The sequence below is a fragment of the Balaenoptera ricei genome, chromosome 11, assembly GCF_028023285.1.
Source record: "Balaenoptera ricei isolate mBalRic1 chromosome 11, mBalRic1.hap2, whole genome shotgun sequence".
Lineage (NCBI taxonomy): Eukaryota > Metazoa > Chordata > Mammalia > Artiodactyla > Balaenopteridae > Balaenoptera > Balaenoptera ricei.
In genome coordinates this window covers 50,351,277-50,369,377 of record NC_082649.1, presented here as the reverse complement: position 1 = coordinate 50,369,377, position 18,101 = coordinate 50,351,277, and the positions used below count along the sequence as shown (strand labels likewise).

The following is an 18,101-nucleotide window of genomic DNA, read 5'->3' as shown; positions in this document are numbered from 1 at the left end:
TTTCCCCTCCCCCTCCCCCCAGGGAGAGGGAGGTATAGAGAGGGAGCGAGAGCTAGAAATGGAGATGGATGTGCAGACACACAAGTTGATGAGCACAGAACATGAGTGAGAAGGACACCCACTGGAACCATTCATGGGGACCCCTAAGGAATGGGGCTCCAGGGGGGAGGATGTTCAGGAAGTGGTACTGCAGGATGTACCTTTTACTTTTGTATATAGTTTAGATTTTTCTATAGTGAATATGTTTAACTTATCTCTATATATTTTAAATTACATTTTCCCATCCTCACCTACGAAATACTGATTCAGTGGGGAAGGGTCCAGGATTCTGATCTTCCAAAGACCCTCCATAGACTCTGTTAGTCAGTTAGGGAACTATAGCTGAAAAGATTGTTTCCAGTATAAGGCGGCAATTGACATTTTTGTTTTTTAAGAAAAGCTCCAACTCTATTACACAACCATTTTTTATTATTTCCTTTTATTTTACAGTAGCTTCTTTCTACTACAAATTCACATTCTCTAAGTATATTAGATTTGAAATATCTGTAAGAATTATAATAGCATCGGCAGTCATTTTAGCAGTTAGCCACATTTGAACAAAGGGCCTAAATAATCACTATAAAGCATGTATTTGTGAAGTAGGTTTCATAAGCCATTTTAAAATTAAGGCAAACAAGAAAAAAAACCTACAAATGCAAATATCAGGGTTTCTCAGATTTCTAAATTTATAACACTAACTTAATTACCATTTGATTGACTCTCAAAACAATGGGTATTCTCAAAACACAAAGTAGAAAGTTATTAGAAATAACAACTTTGGTATAATGTATACCTATTTCACTAAACATTTTTAAGTTTTGACTTTGGGAAAATATAAAGATGTAAATGTTTTTATAATTAACTTTTGAAAATATCTGTAATGCCCTAAAGTGCAGACATCAACGCATCTATTTCCTTAAACTTGTTAGTTATATTTTCAATACATTCTCCAGCTTTTAATCTTAGCCCATCAATTACAAGATAGTCCTCTTCACAGTGGTTTTCAAGCGAGCTGCCCACAGGAGCTTCAGGGCCACATTTAGATAACTGTAAAAATAACCATACAAGTCATCAAATTTACTTGAAGACCAGGCTTAATTATTTGAACAAAACATAAAGTTGTCAGTAACTCCTTAAGAAGGTGTTCCATTTGCTGGTGGTCAAATAATGATCCCCACGTAAAGTATAACGTACAGTAAGTGTGTGAGTGTAAAAATAACTTAGTATTTAGTCCTGTCTCTACTCTCCAACATCACACATTTTTAGTTAGCTTTAATTTTATGCTTTGGAAAAATGTGGTCATTAAAATTAAACTTCTGAGAGTTTTCTATATTTGTTTATTTTTAAAATGATTATTATGGGGAATACAAGTTAAAACTGTTTTAGTCACACTTTTCTCATCTTCTCATAAGCATCTGCATTCCTTACGAACAGTGAGAGTGTGTGCTAGCTTAGTGGGAAAGAACACAGGTAAAAACAGTGCAAACACACACACACACACACACACGCACATGAGATTTACAACTTCAAGGTTCATTAAAGGCAGAGGTAACTTCCCACACAATGTAAGAAAAAAAATACAAGCAGTTTATGGGACTTCCCTGGTGGTGCGGTGGTTAAGAATCCATCTGCCAATGCAGGGGACATGGGTTCGAGCCCTGCTCTGGGAAGATCCCACATGCCACGAGGCAACTAAGCCCATGTGCCACAACTACTGAGCCTGCGCTCTAGAGCCCGTGAGCCACAACTACTGAGCCCACGTGCCACAACTCCTGAAGCCCGCACACCTAGGGCCCATGCTCCGCAACAAGAGAAGCCACCGCAATGAGAAGCCCACACACTGCAACAAAGAGCTTGCTGCAACCAGAGAAAGCCTGCGTGCAGCAACGAAGCCCTGATGCAGCCAAAAATAAATTAATTAATTAATTTTAAAAAAATACATGCAGTTTAGACAAGTGCTTTCATGTATCAAAAATGTACCTTTTATTATAATAATTATTAAAATAATTACTATTCAGTAAACTCTGTCTTATCTGTATATGGACTATCTAATTTGTGAATTATTCAGGTGGATTTTTATAATAATCTGAAATTAATTCCTTCCCATTTTTTTCCACGTCAGGGCATGTCAAGTAGTGTTAATATTAGCTAAGAACATAATTAATTAGAAAGGTGACTCTACTGAGGAAAATAATCTCATAAAGTATTTCAATGACAAATAGAAATGGATTTTGATTATCCATGTGTGTATGCTTTTTGTTCATGTTGCTACTCTCAATTCATTGGTATAAGTGCTTGAGAGTAATCAACCTGAAACCTCATACATGAAATGAATGATGAAAACATCATCAAAATTTACAACTTTGAAAATAGCTCAAACACTATCTGCCCAGAGAATAAACATGCTCAGAACTTTAAAATTATCAGATGGTTCCTTTTGATGTGTTAGCTTGTAAAGGCCACTTTCTCCTAAAAACAAAACACATCTTCAGTGTTAAGTGGTATTACCTTTGGAAGCCATATTAATTTTTCCTACTAACAAAGAAACAAAAAAAGAAATCCCTTAGGTGATCATTTCTTTATTTTTAAGCTGTAAATGTAAATTGCTCTAGCTTTGACAGTTGGTCTCATTGCTATTCTCCTTATTTAAAAGTGAACAAGGCCCTAAGTACCCTGAACCTGGCATGAATTCCAGACTTGTAAAGCTCAGTGTGGAGAGCAGCTTATGAACCAGTCAGCAGGCAGCACTCACCTGCTTACCAGCAAGTTAAAATGGTTAATTTTTATAATTTCTAAATGACTTTAAAATATTATAAGAATCTAAAACAAAGAGCAAGCTCCTGGCTGGTGATATATAAAAACTATTTTACCTTAAGAAATAAAAATCAGAAGTACTTTCCTGTTCTATGAAGTTACTAGTTATAATGGCAAAATAGAAGCCAATTCTGTGGCTGTAAAAGCTCCAGGACATTTCTACAAAAATCAACCTGGCTGTATTTTTGAAAAGACAAACTGCTAAGACTGAGAAAAAAAAACACTGCAAAAATCCATATAGTGCTCAAACAAAACACACATTTGCTAGAAAAGAATAATTTGTATATTAACTACATGTATACAATATATATATCACCAACCTATAGCTCTTGTCCTACAAAGGGTAGGATCTATATAGAGACAACAAGTTTTTTGTTTGTTTTTGTTTTTGTTTAAAAAGGAACTCTAACTGGAAAAATGGCATTCACAACCCATGGAAATTTCAAGTACAAGTTGGTATCACTGACCAAGAAAACAATTATGTTTTTCAGCTCAGCAAGTGTTTTTATCATTAATTTTATTTTCCTTGACATTTTGATCTCAACTGTAAATTCTGTATATTTCCTTGATTTCTAACTCAGTCAAGGAGGTATTTAAGAATCATCTTTATTCTTGTTGAAGTTCTGAATGAAATCAGCCAAAGTGGGTAAACAATCTTGTCCACTTACAAATCCACCTTTTCTGCATCTCAGAACAGACAGACTTGGGGATGGGTAGTTCCGCAAAGTGAGAATATGGGGAAAGAGACAAAGTGACGAATTCTTAGCTGTTACTCTCTCCAGTGGCTGCCACTGACAATTCTCATCTGTAATAATAGCCAACCCTAGGTGTCAATTACTCTGCAAAGCACTTTTCCTGGTTTGCCTTGTTTCACCCTCAGAACAGTCCTCTGAGGCAAGTGCTAGGCAACCTTGCCACGTCCCCCAAGTCCTCACTGGCAGGACCAGGATGGGCATGTAGGCACTGTATCCTGAGCCCGTCTCCTATCCACTGCCCTCCTGACTCCAGGCACACTGTACACCCAAACGAGGGAATGAGAGAAGGAATGAAACCTTAAGGTTCCAGGGCTCCCCACTGCTGTTTTTCTTCCTAACTACATAGGGAACAGCTGTACCACCTTGTGGAAGTGTCTGCCCCATGACTTATTTTTCTCACACCTGCCACACTGCTGCTCTGTGTTAATGAGCTGGGCTTGTACCTCATTTTATTTGCACAGACATGGAGCTGATGTGCTGAGCAGTGTGTCAACCAACTCAAAATTTCTGTTTTCATATATAAATATTGAATACAGTAAGCACACATGGCCTTTCTCAGCCCAATATAGCTGACCAAAAGAAAAAGACAATTTAGTTAAGAATGGTGAAATAGATTCCAGTGAAAAACCCCGCCTCCAGGATGTTACTAATGAGGTTTGTCCCCATGGAGGTCAACCCTGTGCATGAAACAGGCAGAGCAGGTTTCCTGAGTTGCTCCTGTCCTGGCCCTTCTCCTGACTGTAAAGATCGGCACCCCCTTGATGACGGTGAGCCCCTCCATCTCTCTTCATTCCAGCCTTAAATGTCTAAAATAAAAGAGCTCCTTGGCTCAAATATACTTTTTTCAAAGACTGATAGATGCATCCTGATTTCTCAACAGGCTACTAGTTTATTATTCACCTCATGATAATCAAGGGCTCAAGTTTCAGAAGTGAAAAGCATTTCCCATACAGTGAAAATGAAGATCCAGGAAAAATTTCTGCTGTTTAAGGAGTCTGGAGTTGCTGTTTAGGCCTGACGGTCACTATGGACCCTACCTTTTCTCCTGTATCTGTCTCCTCTCCGCGCTCCCCTTCGGACTCATCAGGGGCGGCTGTGGGCTCCAGTGCTTGCTCTAGCATTTGCTCCAGCTCTTTTAGTAAAAGTTCTGTCTCAGAGACAACTAAAGAAACAACATTAATACAGTCAAAAATGTTATATCTTAATTAATTCAATCTAATTCATACTATTAACCACCCCCAAAGAGGACATTTTCTAAAGTTATGAGATTAAAAAATAAATACTTTGTATAATTTTCAGATATGGCCTCTGCTTGATGCAAAATTACTATGGATTTCCAGGTGAATCTTTTATACTGAATAATTATTCCTTGAAAAATGTAGGTTACATTCTTGCTATGTGTAGACTATAAAGTATCCCTGAAACATCAAAAGCTCACTAGAAGTTTGCATTTTTAAAATAAGGAGCCAAGGGCACCAAACTAAATTGTTATTTATAGACTGGGGGTCAGCAACTTTTTTTCTGTGAAGGACCAGAGAGTAAATATTTCAGGCTTTGTGGGCCAGATGGTCTCTGTCACAACTACTCAATACTGCTGTTGGATGCAAACCATACACATACACTTAAGCCAAATGAGAGTGGCTGTGTCCCAATAAACCTTTATTTACAAGAACAAGCAGCAACTGGTGGACTGTGGGCCACAACTTGTCAATCCCTGCAATAAACTATTAAAGCTACTGTTTAAAAGGGGAAGCCATGTAATTAAGTGGCAAGGCTAAATCCAGACTAGTCTATTCCTAATCAAAATATCAATGCATCTTAACTGCCTAATCTGATCAAAAAAAAAAACCACACACTTATAAAAATTGTGGGTTTTTGGTGCTACTGTGACAGAAATATGTAAGTATGTAAAAAATCTGGTAATTGATTGAACTTGCTGAGATAAAATAATATCCCCATCAAAGAAATAAACACCTATTATAACTCTACAGACTCAATCACTGATTAACAATATCAACTGAATTCCCGATTTAAATAAAACAAACATTTTCATTTGATACCGAGTCTTGTTGAAGTAAAGATAAGGGGAAGGAGACCCGGGTGGGCTGCTCCTGCACAACAGACTGATGGGGCCCCTGAGAAGTCTTCTAAGGGCAGCATGATTGAAAGAGAAAGGCCACGAACACACACCCCATCACGTTCCACTCTGGTTATACAAATCTGACACACCACCTCTATTATGGACTGCTCATTGGCAAGTAACCAAAAATCACACGAGGTAGAGCAGCTGAAAGTTCATGGAACCCAAGCAGGACACACCCTTCAGTGCTAAAATATTATCAATGAATATATCAAGGTGTTCCCAGCAATAACATTAATTTTAATTTAATTGTGCATGATATACACATCCATTTGTGTGTGTGTGTGTTTACACACACAGGTATCCTTGTAAACTAAGCATGTTATAAGGTAAAAACAGAGATTAATGTGAGACGTTCCAGCTCCAAAGAATTCATATTTTATTACCATCTTCTTTTATTTAATCAACAAATGTTTATTGTGTGCCTCCTAAGGGTCAGGGGCCCCAGAGAAGAACCACAGACCAACAACCCTTCCTGGTCATCATCTCCACCTAGCCAGTCTTAGGTTTTCTTTGTGGAAAACTCTCAAAACAGTTTGAAAGCAGCTTTCTGATAAGCCATTCCACACCTCAGAACCAGTTCCTATGTTTAAAGACAAACAAACAAAAACCGTTAACTGACATGTTAGTTGTAAGCACACAGATCTGTGTTCTGTGGTAACTGCTAAAGCCTAAGAACACAGAGTAAAAGCTATCACATTCTAGAACCATGATATTCAAAATCTGGGGGCACAAGGATCACCTGGAGATTTTATTAAAAAATACGAATGCAACACCATGTCTACTGAATCAGAATTTTCTGTAGGAAAGTACATTTTCATTGAAGCAGTTTTGTTAATGAGATTAACCTCTCTTTATGACAGATTTCTTACTTAGTAACCTGTCACTTAACAACTGTGTGGCTATCTTCACACCAATTCCCCAGTCCCACTCATAGACGTTGTGTTTTCCTACTTTACATTCTGAGTCTATGGAAATTGATACTGACGTTCAGTGCACTGCTGAGATGTATTTTGAGCTCTGCTGTAAAGGAAAAATGGCACACAAACTTCTTTGTATTTCTAAGGCTAGACTAAAATACAATCAATTTATGATAATGAATGTCATTGCCAAGTGCCATTGCAGGCTCTCTGTTTTCAAGTGATCTGGAAAAGTATGTACACTGCCTTTCGATCAAAGGGAAGACAAAGTAATGGATGACTTCATGAATCAACCAGGGTTCATAACACCAACTTGACTGATGTCAAATTCTGCTTCCAGAGCAACAGGAGGCTTGCTTTTCTAAATAGGTATTCCTATACTGTAAACGCAGAGAGTGCAAAAATAATTCTCAGAAATTGCAGTTATTGTAATCTACAAACTAGGTTATCAAAATTGGTCAATGATCTCTTCCAAAGATAGAGAATGCACGCCTGTGCTAACTGCATGACCAATCATCTTCTATCAATCCTCATTATCCTGTAGTTTTCCTGACTTGCTTCAATTTGTTGTTGAGTGATAGCTGCTCTATCACGCAGAGAAAGTGGGAAAAAAAAAAAAAAAAAAAAAAGGAAAAGGAAAGAAGAAAGTATCTCTCATACTGAAGTCCATATCTGGCTTTTAAAAATGACTTTTTATAAAATAAATCAGTGTTTTTTCCATTCCTGATAAGAAATAACTTACTGTTTGTCTCAATAAATCAGTCACTACTTTTTTTTATAAATTTATTTATATTTTATTTATTTATTTTTCACCGTGTTGGGTCTTCGTTGCCACACGTGGGCTTTCTCTAGTTGTGGAGAGCAGGGGCTACTCTTCGTTGTGGTGTGCATGCTTCTTTTTTTTTTTTTTTTAACGTCTTTATTGGAGTATAATTGCTTTACAATTGTGTGTTAGTTTCTGCTTTATAACAAAGTGAATCAGCTATACATATACATATATACCCATATCTCCTCCCTCTTGCGTCTCCCTCCCTCCCTCCCTATCCCACAGTGTGCATGCTTGTCATTGCGGTGGCTTCTCTTGTTGCGGAGCACAGGCTCTAGGGCCGCGGGCTTCAGTAGTTGTGGCACACGGGCTCAGCAGTTGTGGCTAGCGGGCTCTAGAGCACAGCTTCAGTAGTTGTGGTGCACAGGGTTAGTTGCTCCGCAGCATGTGGGATCTTCCCAGACCAGGGATCGAACCGGTGTCCCATGAGTTGGCAGGTGGATTCTTAACCACTGCGCCACCAGGGAAGTCCAATCAGTCACTATTTTAAAAGCCTTCAAATGTATATTTATGAAGTTTTCTTTACTCTCTATTTCTCTATTAAATGTCTAAAGAAGCTATTTCCTCCCTTATATAAAGAGGCCACTGGTTGGGTTATTTCAAACCTGGCACTGAAAAATAGCATCTTAAATAAACTTTCAGGGCCATTTCAATGTTGAAATTTTGAAGCCATTCTTTCAGAAAAGGAGGGTGAAGAGGAGGAAAAAGCACTTGGTTTTGCTTTGTTTTCAAGTAACCACAAACCCTCTTCTGTGTGTTCATGATTTAAATGTAGAGATGAGTGAAATACAGGCTGAAGTGGAATGAAGAAGAGGACACCTTTCTGGGACACAAACAGAAACAAGAGGCACAAAGGCCAAGAGGTTAAAGGTGACTCCAAACCAAGAGCAGGTGGGCAAAGTTTGCCTTGAATAGCGAGACAGCACCCTTCTCCCCATTAGCCATTTACACCCCAGACCCAGGCCTCAAGGCTTTCATCTCCTACCCGGGCTCAGCCATCACCCAGACCTTTCCTATATTAGCCATTCTCTGCCATGCTCACCTATCTCAGGCAGCTAATGAACACATCCTTTGCTAACTTATTAATTAATGTTAGTAGATTATTAGTTAATCCAGGGTACTATGTCAATCTTTTACCTATCAAAAGTTTAACACACTGTCTACTCCCCAAAAAGAAATGAGGTATTTACCAACAGAAAACACTGATACAATAAAACAAATGACAAAAACTCAAAGACTGAAAATAAAAGAAGTCAAAATCAATTCATTAAGGGAGATACGAAAGGCATTACATTTAAAAAATGCTTAGACCAACTACCAGTGCTGTAAAGAATAACCATAAATTTAGCTTTAAGCTTCTGGTACCCAAAGTAACCAAGGAAATTGTTGCAAACTTTGATTAATTTTAAGAAGCTATGTGACCTTAGAAAAGTCATGTAACCTATTAAGTACCTCAGTTTCTCCACTGACAGAATGGGAGTTAAAATAATATCTACCTTATCTATCTCATATAGATCTTGTGAGGGTTAAATAAATATATATGAAATGTTTAGAAAAGTGAGGACACATACTAACTGTTACAGGTGTTATTATTATTATTGTATTATTATTTCATCACCATCGATGGATGTTTTTTTTTGGTCCCTAAACACTGAAAAAAATATATAATACAAGATATTCCTGGTAGCAATTCTCCAAAAAAATACAGACATGCTCCACAAATAGCTATTTCTTAGATTAAATCTCTTTTTATAACCACTTTTTAAAAGTGAAGTATAATTTACAATGTTGTGTTAGTTTCAGGTGTACAGCAAAGTGATTTACATATATATATATATACACATACACATATATATGTGTATGTATATATATATGTATATATATTCTTTTTCAGATTCTTTTCCATTATAGGTTACTACAAGATATTAAATATAGTTTCCTATGCTATACAGTAGGTCCTTGTTGTTTACCTATTTTACATATATAGTAGTGTGTATATGTTAATCCCAAACTCCTAATTTATCTCCTCCTCCCAGCATTAGATTAAATCTTTATACAGCCTTGAATATACAGTTTAATTTATTTAATGATTCCTCAATTTTTTCTATTGTTTTCCAGAAATAGTCCTCTCTTTGTTGGATAAGAGGGCTTCTACTGCATTTCTTTATTACAGATGAAGAAACTGATACTCGGAAAGGTAAAGTAGATGCACTTAATTGACTCTCCCTGGGATCTCTAACTAAGGGAAAGAGGGAAGCAACTGTAGAGCATAAAACCCATAATGGAATATCACAGCTGGGGCAGTAGACTAACAGGAGACACTAGCATCTGGGAGTGTAAGGAAAGAGGGTCCAAAAGTGGCGTGGAGACTCAAGAATCTGACGGTATAATTTTCCTCTGTCGCTCGATCTAGGACTGATCCTACCTTAAGCTAAGAAGAAATGAGAGATCTCAGAGGCCTACATCAAGGGATCCACAGAAATATGGGTAGTGGGTAAAAAATCTGAGGAGGGTACAAACTACTGAAAAAGAACTACTCTTTCAGGAAGTAGTCAGCTCTTACAAAGAACACAGAAGACTAGATGTTTCTGTTCTTTAGGTCAAATGGGATTGAGGAGTGGAACACTGATCAGGTAAACTATTTTAACAATTAACTACTGAGACTTTCAGAGCCATACAGAACATGAGACTACTGACAGGGCTTCCCTTTAGTGGAAGACTACTGAGATGTGTTCACTCATTTACATGGAAGAGTCATTTCCAGTCAGTGGATTCCTGGCAGCCATGAATTTCTTCTGTAGGATCCTGTGCTAGTTGGAGAGCAGAAGGATCCAGCTGTAGTATCAGGGTCACCTGGTGGTAACTCAGCCTAGGGATAAAATAACTTTTGCCTTTCTACAGGAATACCTGAACTGATCATGTGAGGCAAAGGAACAAAATAACCAAAAAAAAAAAAAAAAAAAAAGCGCCTTAAATAGCGGGAAAGCAGTAGCAGAATAAGTTTAAGAAGAGATAGAAACAACAGAATTTTGTAGTGGTTTAGGAGAGGAACCAAAGAAATTTCTTTTAAAAAAATAATTACCTCGTCCTTCCTCTGCCTGCTTTCCTTTCTTTAACTGAGACTGAAAACAAATGGTGTATTTAGCCAATGGAAGTGAGAGCCCTGTAGGATCTGGGGGTGGCTTCAAGGAGAGGGAGTGTGGCACAATGACTTCTGTGGGTTTAACTGGCTTTGAAACCTCTTTGTATGGCTGCCAAAGTTCCACCTAGCAAACAAGCATGTGCCTGCTTTTCAAGACCAATGAAAATGTAAGAAAAGTAAAGTGCTTTTGAAAGTGAAGACCTTCTCCCTGCAGGCGACATTCTCCCTACTGTGGTCTAACTCCAATGGCAATTAATTCAGCTGGAAGCCCTAGGCTACTGCTTTTCTTCCTTCTCCCCCTTTGGCACCCCTAGGACCCCAATAAATGTGGAATAGAGAAGTCTGGATTGAAGCGTATTGATGCTGGTATTTCCTCCCGCAACTGCTGATGCTTTATTTTTAAAAATTAAATATATGACAAAGCCAGAGAAAATTTAATTCGAGGGAATAGAAACCAAAAGACAATTGAAAAGCCTTAGTATGTAAATCAATACCAAAAACCCACTAATGTTTCTCATGTAGGTATACATGTACATTTATTTTTCTTCAAAGGACTACAATTATATTTGGTGGAATTAAATACAGGTAAAAGAACTAAAAGCAGGACAGGCCTTCACATACCCATGTTTTCCTTTGATAAGGCATCATCTGAACAAACATTTTCAAAAGATGATTTTAAAACAGTTTTCCTAGAAAAAGAATTTGACAGATTTATTTTCAAAAGATCAAGCATGTATATTTAAATGACCGTTCATGCATATTCACTGGTAACTGTAAATTATGGGTATATATTTCCTACCTTGGGGTACTTTTTCTTGGTTGTTGTACACAGTAAGTAAGGCAGTGAAAAACCAAAGGGTAATAATACTGATCTGAGCTCTCACTAAGTGAAAACCACTAATAATCTACCCAGCACCTTACACAGCCTTTTTCGTGTAACCCTCCCTCCAAAAACCTACCAAGTAATTGTTACTCTCATTTTGCGCATAAAGAAAATGATGCTCAGAGAAACTAAGAAATTTGACAACATAGGAAAATGGTTGAACGTGACAGTACTAAATTCTGTCAGACTGCAAAATCCATGCTTTTCCCACTACACCATGTTGCTGATTTAGAGTCAGAAAACATTTGTTCAAACGCATTTTCTCTAACCAGAAGATCTTGAGAAAGTCACTTAACTTCTCTAAGGCACAAATTCTTCATCTTTTAGATGGAGATAATTATGATATATCCCTATCTATTTGATGGGGCTACTGTGAAGTGTCAAGATTAGGAAGTGAAAGTCCTTTTTAAAAATTTAATTATTCATCTTCTAAAAAAGGACAAAGAAGAAGAGAAGGACTATCATATTAGGCCAGTCTTTGTCTTTGAGTAGGACTCCTTTTCACATAACACTGCTTACTATCCATTAAAAAAATAAATAACCTGTATGGCTGGTTCAGTGATAAACACTAAAACCTGTCATCAGTGACTTATTATAAAGGCTTATTTCTGGTTTGCATTACCTATTTTTAAACTAAAAACCTGCTTCTTATCTGGTTGCTCACATGATATTAATCTTTGAAACTTATAGTTCAACACATTTGTACCAACATAAAACTTTCTCCATACTTCTAAGACTACTACTTATCATTTTATTAATTCTTTTAGAAAATTTAAAACGTATTTCCCTAGAGAAACAAAATTAAGAACCAGGGGGAAATGTCATATAAAAATTAAACCCAATATATATATTTCAATTTTATCATAATAGTTTTTAATTTAAAAAAGCATACCTTTTCCTTTTTCTAAATTGGGGCTTTTTCTTTTTAGTATTATTTTTGGAAACTTGCATCTGTAAAATAACAACAACAAAAAGATCAGTTAGTTCATATGGGATACGATGAGTTCAGCATAATAATGGATCCTATATGGTCTGAGTAAGTTAGCCCAAAAGAAAAACTCTGGCCCCCAGCCCTAAACAACACATGTAATTCTAAGTCAGCCACTTCATCATCACTGCAATTCCACTGACCTGCTCAACTTCTAGGAATGGTCGACTCATCCAGTACGAATGCCTACCCCCTATATCCACTCTCCCTTCCTCACCTTCCACAAATACACAAAAATACTAAGTAAAACTACTTTTAAATTTTAATACATATATGATCTTTAAAGAAAGAAAAAGAAATATTCAGATGCCAGAAACATGTGGAATGCAAAGCTATACAGGTGGGAACTGACATGGTGAAGACCCACAGAGAATTTATACCAGAAAAGGGCCAAAAGGGCTTGGGACTGGGGTTTTAATGCCTAAGCAAGGACAAGATGAAGGATGTGGAGGAATTGGAACCCTCGTACATTGCTGGTGGGAATGTGAAATGGTGGAGCCATTTTGGAATACTTTTTGACAGTTCTTCAATATGTTAAATGTAGAGTTACCCCATGATGCAGCAATTCCACTTCTAGGTATATGTCCAAGAGAAATGAAAACATACGTCCATGTAAAAAATTATGTTTGGTCATAATTATGAAACTATGAATGTGCATAACAGCATTATTCATAATACCCAAAAAAGTAGAAACAACCCAAATATCCATTAATGGATAGATAATATGTGATATATCCATGTAATGAAATATTACTCAGCCTTTAAAAATAGTGAAGTACTGACACATACTACAACCTGGATGAATCTTGAAATCATTATGGTAAGTGAAAAGTTAAAAAAAAGTCAGACACAAAATGCCACATGTTGTATGATTTCATTTATCTGAAATGTCCAGAAAAGGCAAATCCATAGAGACAGAAGTAGTTTAGTGATTCCCAGGGACTGAGGGGATGTAGAAATGGGCAGCGATTCCTAATGAAGATCAGGTTCCCTTTTGGTGGTATGAAAAAGTGTTCTGAAATTAGATAGTGGTATTGGTTGACAACTGTGAATATACTAAGAAACAGTGGATTTTACAATTTAAAGGACTGAATAAGTTATATCTCAATGAAGGTAAAAAATTTTTTTAAATGCAGTGACATGGAAAAATTGAAAGTAAGAAGATAGATACAATATATCAATGATTATTAACAAAGGGAATACTGCTACAGTATTACTGGTAGAAAAAAGCAGATATTAAGGCAAAAAGCAAAATCAGAGATAAAAAGGTTATTACTTAATGCTAAAAGAAACAATCTACCCCCAAAATATAATAGTCCTGAACCTGTATATACCAAAATCTTAGCCTTAAAATATACACAGAGAAACAGAATTACAAGTAGAAACTGATGAATTTACAGTTAAATGGGGATATTTTAATTTACTTCTCATAAAAAAATTATATCCTAATAATCACTCAGGGGAAGTTTGTATGAAACATTCAGGGAATTCATATTATTATGATGCTAAAGAGTAAATGATCTCCTTTTTGTGATCTTCAACCTCAAGGTAATATTCAAATAGTTTTTCCAGGACTGTTATATATCTATATGGTAAAAAATATGTATAGAAATATTGTTGTCTAAATCATTGAACTACATCTCCAAAGACAATGTAACGCTATTATTTCTATCTTGTTATTAAGGATCAGCTTACACGCATATTTGAGTATGAACTGAAAGGCTGGTCACAAGTGGAAATGAAATTCAGGTAACAAAGTGCAAACTGCTTTATAGGTACTAACAGAAAGAAATACTGCTAGACGACTACCATAAATTACGGTGAGTTGTGCTGGTCATAATAAATTCCTTTTCTCCTTTGTTAACTACTCCATAGCAGCCAAAATGGACTAGTCGGTATTTGCCAAACTCCCTGTGCTTTCCTGCTCCAGCCTTTGACAACGTATGACGGATGGAGAAGGGCACTGCATCTGGAAGGAGAGGGTCTGGATCTGGACGCTGACGCCGGCACCTACAAGCGGGATCACCTTTGGTAAGTCACTGACTACTCTAACATCCAGCAAGAGCCTGGCGTAAAGTAGACACTTAATAAATATTTTCTGACTAAATGACCATTCTGCATTTCAGGGTCTTCTTTTGTTAAATAATGCTAAAAAAATAACTACCTCAAGACATTTGAGGGAAGATTAATTACATAACATGCCAGGAAGTATCCAACAGCGTTTGGCAATTAGTTGATGTTCAGTCACTGTTTCATTGTTATACTAGTCCACCAGGTCAGTGTCAGAACGCTACCCTTTTTCCTTAGACCATACGACAGAGGGAACTTGGCACTTTGATATGGCTGGACTTTGGTAGTGTATTAGTTTCCCAAATCTGCCATAACAAATTACCACAGATTTGGTAAAGCATCAGAAAATTATTGTCTTACAGTTCTGAAGGGTAGATGTCTGTCTCATAAGAACACTTACCGTTGGATTGAGGGCCCACATTATCCAGGATGAGCTCATCTCAAAATCCTTACCCAAAGGATTTGCAAAGATCCTTATTTCAAATAGGGTCACATTCTGAGGTTCCTGGTGGACATATCTTTTGGAGGCTACTATCCAACCCAGTACAAGTAGACACTAAAGATTACTTTATCTAATCTATCTCTTCTCCTTCTCTTCCTGTGTTGCACAGCTGATTCTCCTATGTTGTCCAGTCCAATGCTATTCAGAACAAGAGCCACGACATGACAGAATCAGCAACACCTGAGAGCTTGTTAGAAATGCAAATATGCCCATCCCATGCCTACCAAATCAGAAACTCTGGGGGTGGGGCCTGGAATCTGTACTTAAATAAGCTCTTCAGGTGACTCTAAAGTTTTCCAGGCACTGATCTAGCCCACACCCATCCACACAAATATATTGCTATACAAGTGTCACTGATTTTAAAGAAAACAAAGCAAGTATTAATTCTTTCCTTGTTGGATATAAAAACAAAGAGGTGTCTGTATAGAGGGCATATGCCATTTACTGAAAAAAAAAAAATTAGCATTGCAGACTAGAATGGCAAATGAGAGAACTGCCTTTTATTGCAAAGGACAGAAAATCTATAAGAATTGTGTTTACATCAGATTAATATAATCTGCATAAACTGACTTGATATTGCCCATTTCCTTAAGCCACTATTCATCTAAATTAAAAACTTTTTTTTTTTTTTTTTTTTTAAGCCGTGTGGCATGCAGGATCTTAGTTCCCCAACCAGGGATCGAACCCACGCCCCCTGCAGTGGAGGCATGGAGTCTTAACCACTGGACCTCCAGGGAAGTCCCAAGATTAAAAATCTTTTTAAGCAAGAAGAACAAGTTTGTTCGCTGTGCTAAATCTGAGGGTGTAAACTTTTGATCAGCATTTTATGCTCATAGAAGACATAAATATGTTTTGTAACCTTTTGAGAATAATTGTCAGTCAGTAATCACTAAAGAGCTGCCTACTTTGACAGAAGAATGAATCTGTACCTTGAATAATGTATATAAACTCCTTGTCAAAAGTCATCATATAGAAGGAAAAGCCAATATTCTCATTCCCCTTTGGTAAATCTGCTGGGAAATATATGCTTGGAAAAGGATGAAAACTGGTTTCATGTAACATTGTAAAAGATGGTTATTACTTAATCTGAGTATCTGGAGAGTACCAATAATATAGTTAAGTCTTCGGGTCCAGATAATATTTGTTTTTAACACTTCTTTGAAAAGGAGGGAAGGTTGAAATGATCATTTTCTAGCCCTATTTAAACATGATTTCAACAGATCATCTACAAATCCAGTGTTTCTTACATAGATGTCTGCCAATGACCAATGCTTCCCTCTGGTCAATCTTCAGTAGAGGGGTATTCCTGTGAGATTTGGACAATATCAGAGACCAGTCCCTGGCAACATGACTTATAAACATCTAGTTGTCCCTTGCACTCTCTTCAGCCATGTGTAAGTTCACACTAAAGCACTGTGGATTTCTCTGCTTTGAGGAGCTTACTAGAAAAAATACCGGAGTGTGTGGTCAAGCAGTGAGCTGAGACACAGGAGAATATTTTCCCCTAAAATAGAAATTGACCACTAGACCACCTTAAACAGAAGGCATGAAAAGGCCTTCTATTAACACCTCCCAGTCTTGGCTGAGGACAGAAGTAACAGGACACCTCAAGGAACTATATGACTATGTACTTCACTGATAAATTTTGAAGTCTTGCACTTGATTTTTTTTTTTTAACAGTCTTTGACCATCTAGCTATACCAGTGATAGAACACAGAAATTCAGGAAGTTTTTTTTTTAAAATAGCACAGATTGCACTCATATTTATACAGAGCTTCAGAATACTAAGGACTAACAGGAACAGGGTGTCCAGAGAGGAAAGAGTTCCATGGAAATCAGAAGAAAGCAGAACTTATATCAGTTGTTTATCCGATTGAATGAAGCTGGTAAGTTAGATTATTTGACTTGCAATTGGAGACTGTCTAAAAATCCAAGTCTATTGAAAACAATTCCTATTTGTGTATAGTTTTTCCGAAGTCACTGGATATTTTAACAAGAACAATGTTGGGAAAAGATAAGGTTTCTCAGGAAGAACTTCTAGAATCTACATATTTCAATTAAATTCTAAAAAGCTGATGTACAGAGAACATTCAATGATTATAGTACCCATATTACACCATTCTTTCTGGACCAAAGAACAAATTTTGAGACCTTCATTATCTATTTTACCACTTTTCTCTCCATCAACTTGAGTAGTAAGGATAATTGGCCTGATTCTTTAACCCATGATCACTGTCAAATTCTGAACATTAATCCTCAGCAACATGCAAAAGAAGATGATCTCTCCTACACAGGAAGAGACAGACTCTGCACAATAGCACAATTTTTTTTTTAAAAAAAGACTATTCTTTAAAATATTTTATCTGGATCCAAGTCTTTACATCAGCTCTCTAAGGATCCCAGAGGTTGAAATGAAAGACATTCTTGAGCCTAGATTCCTGGAAGGATATGCAAGATACACCTCCGTTTGTTTGATCTGGGTGACTGTGTTCCCAGTATGTGGGGGAGTACAGATTTAAGATGTGTACCTAATATACATATTTCATAACAGAGCAAATTATTTTTGAAGCAAAGGTATTAGTACATAAAAAAAAGAAAAATATAACCCCAAAGTCATTACAATTTTAAAGAATTTAAAAGTAATAATTGGGACTTCCCTGGTGGCTCAGTGGTTAAGAATCCACGTGCCAACGCAGGGGACGCCGGTTCGAGCCCTGGTCCGGGAAGATCCCACATGCCGCGGAGCAACTAAGCCCGAGCACCATAATTAGGGAGCCTGCGCTCTAGAGCCCGCGCGCCACAACTACTGAGCCCACGTGCCACAACTACTGAAGCCCACGTGCCTAGAGCCCGAGCTCCACAACAAGAGAAGCCACCGTGATGAGAAGCCTGCGCACAACAACGAAGAGTAGCCCCCTGCTCTCCACAATTAGGGAAAGTCCGCGTGCAGCAATGAAGAACCAACGCAGCCATAAATAAATAAATAAATATAAATTTAAAAAAAAAAGTAATAATTTATAGG

At 37.1% G+C, this 18,101-nt stretch overlaps 1 protein-coding gene across 3 annotated transcripts in view; it reads right to left on the bottom strand.

Annotated features, from left to right (window-relative positions):
• Positions 1-479: 479 nt before the first annotated feature.
• ZCWPW2 (zinc finger CW-type and PWWP domain containing 2) overlaps positions 480-18,101 on the bottom strand; it is a 141,145-nt gene continuing 123,523 nt past the window's right edge. For all 3 annotated transcript variants that reach the window (XM_059937564.1, XM_059937562.1, XM_059937565.1), the window contains 4 exons: positions 12,412-12,470; positions 11,258-11,325; positions 4,646-4,770; positions 480-1,086 (listed from right to left, as the gene is read on the bottom strand). In XM_059937564.1, the coding sequence (XP_059793547.1) occupies positions 925-1,086; positions 4,646-4,770; positions 11,258-11,325; positions 12,412-12,470 (414 nt within the window). In that variant the 3' untranslated portion in view covers positions 480-924. The remainder of the gene's footprint in view (positions 1,087-4,645; positions 4,771-11,257; positions 11,326-12,411; positions 12,471-18,101) is intronic.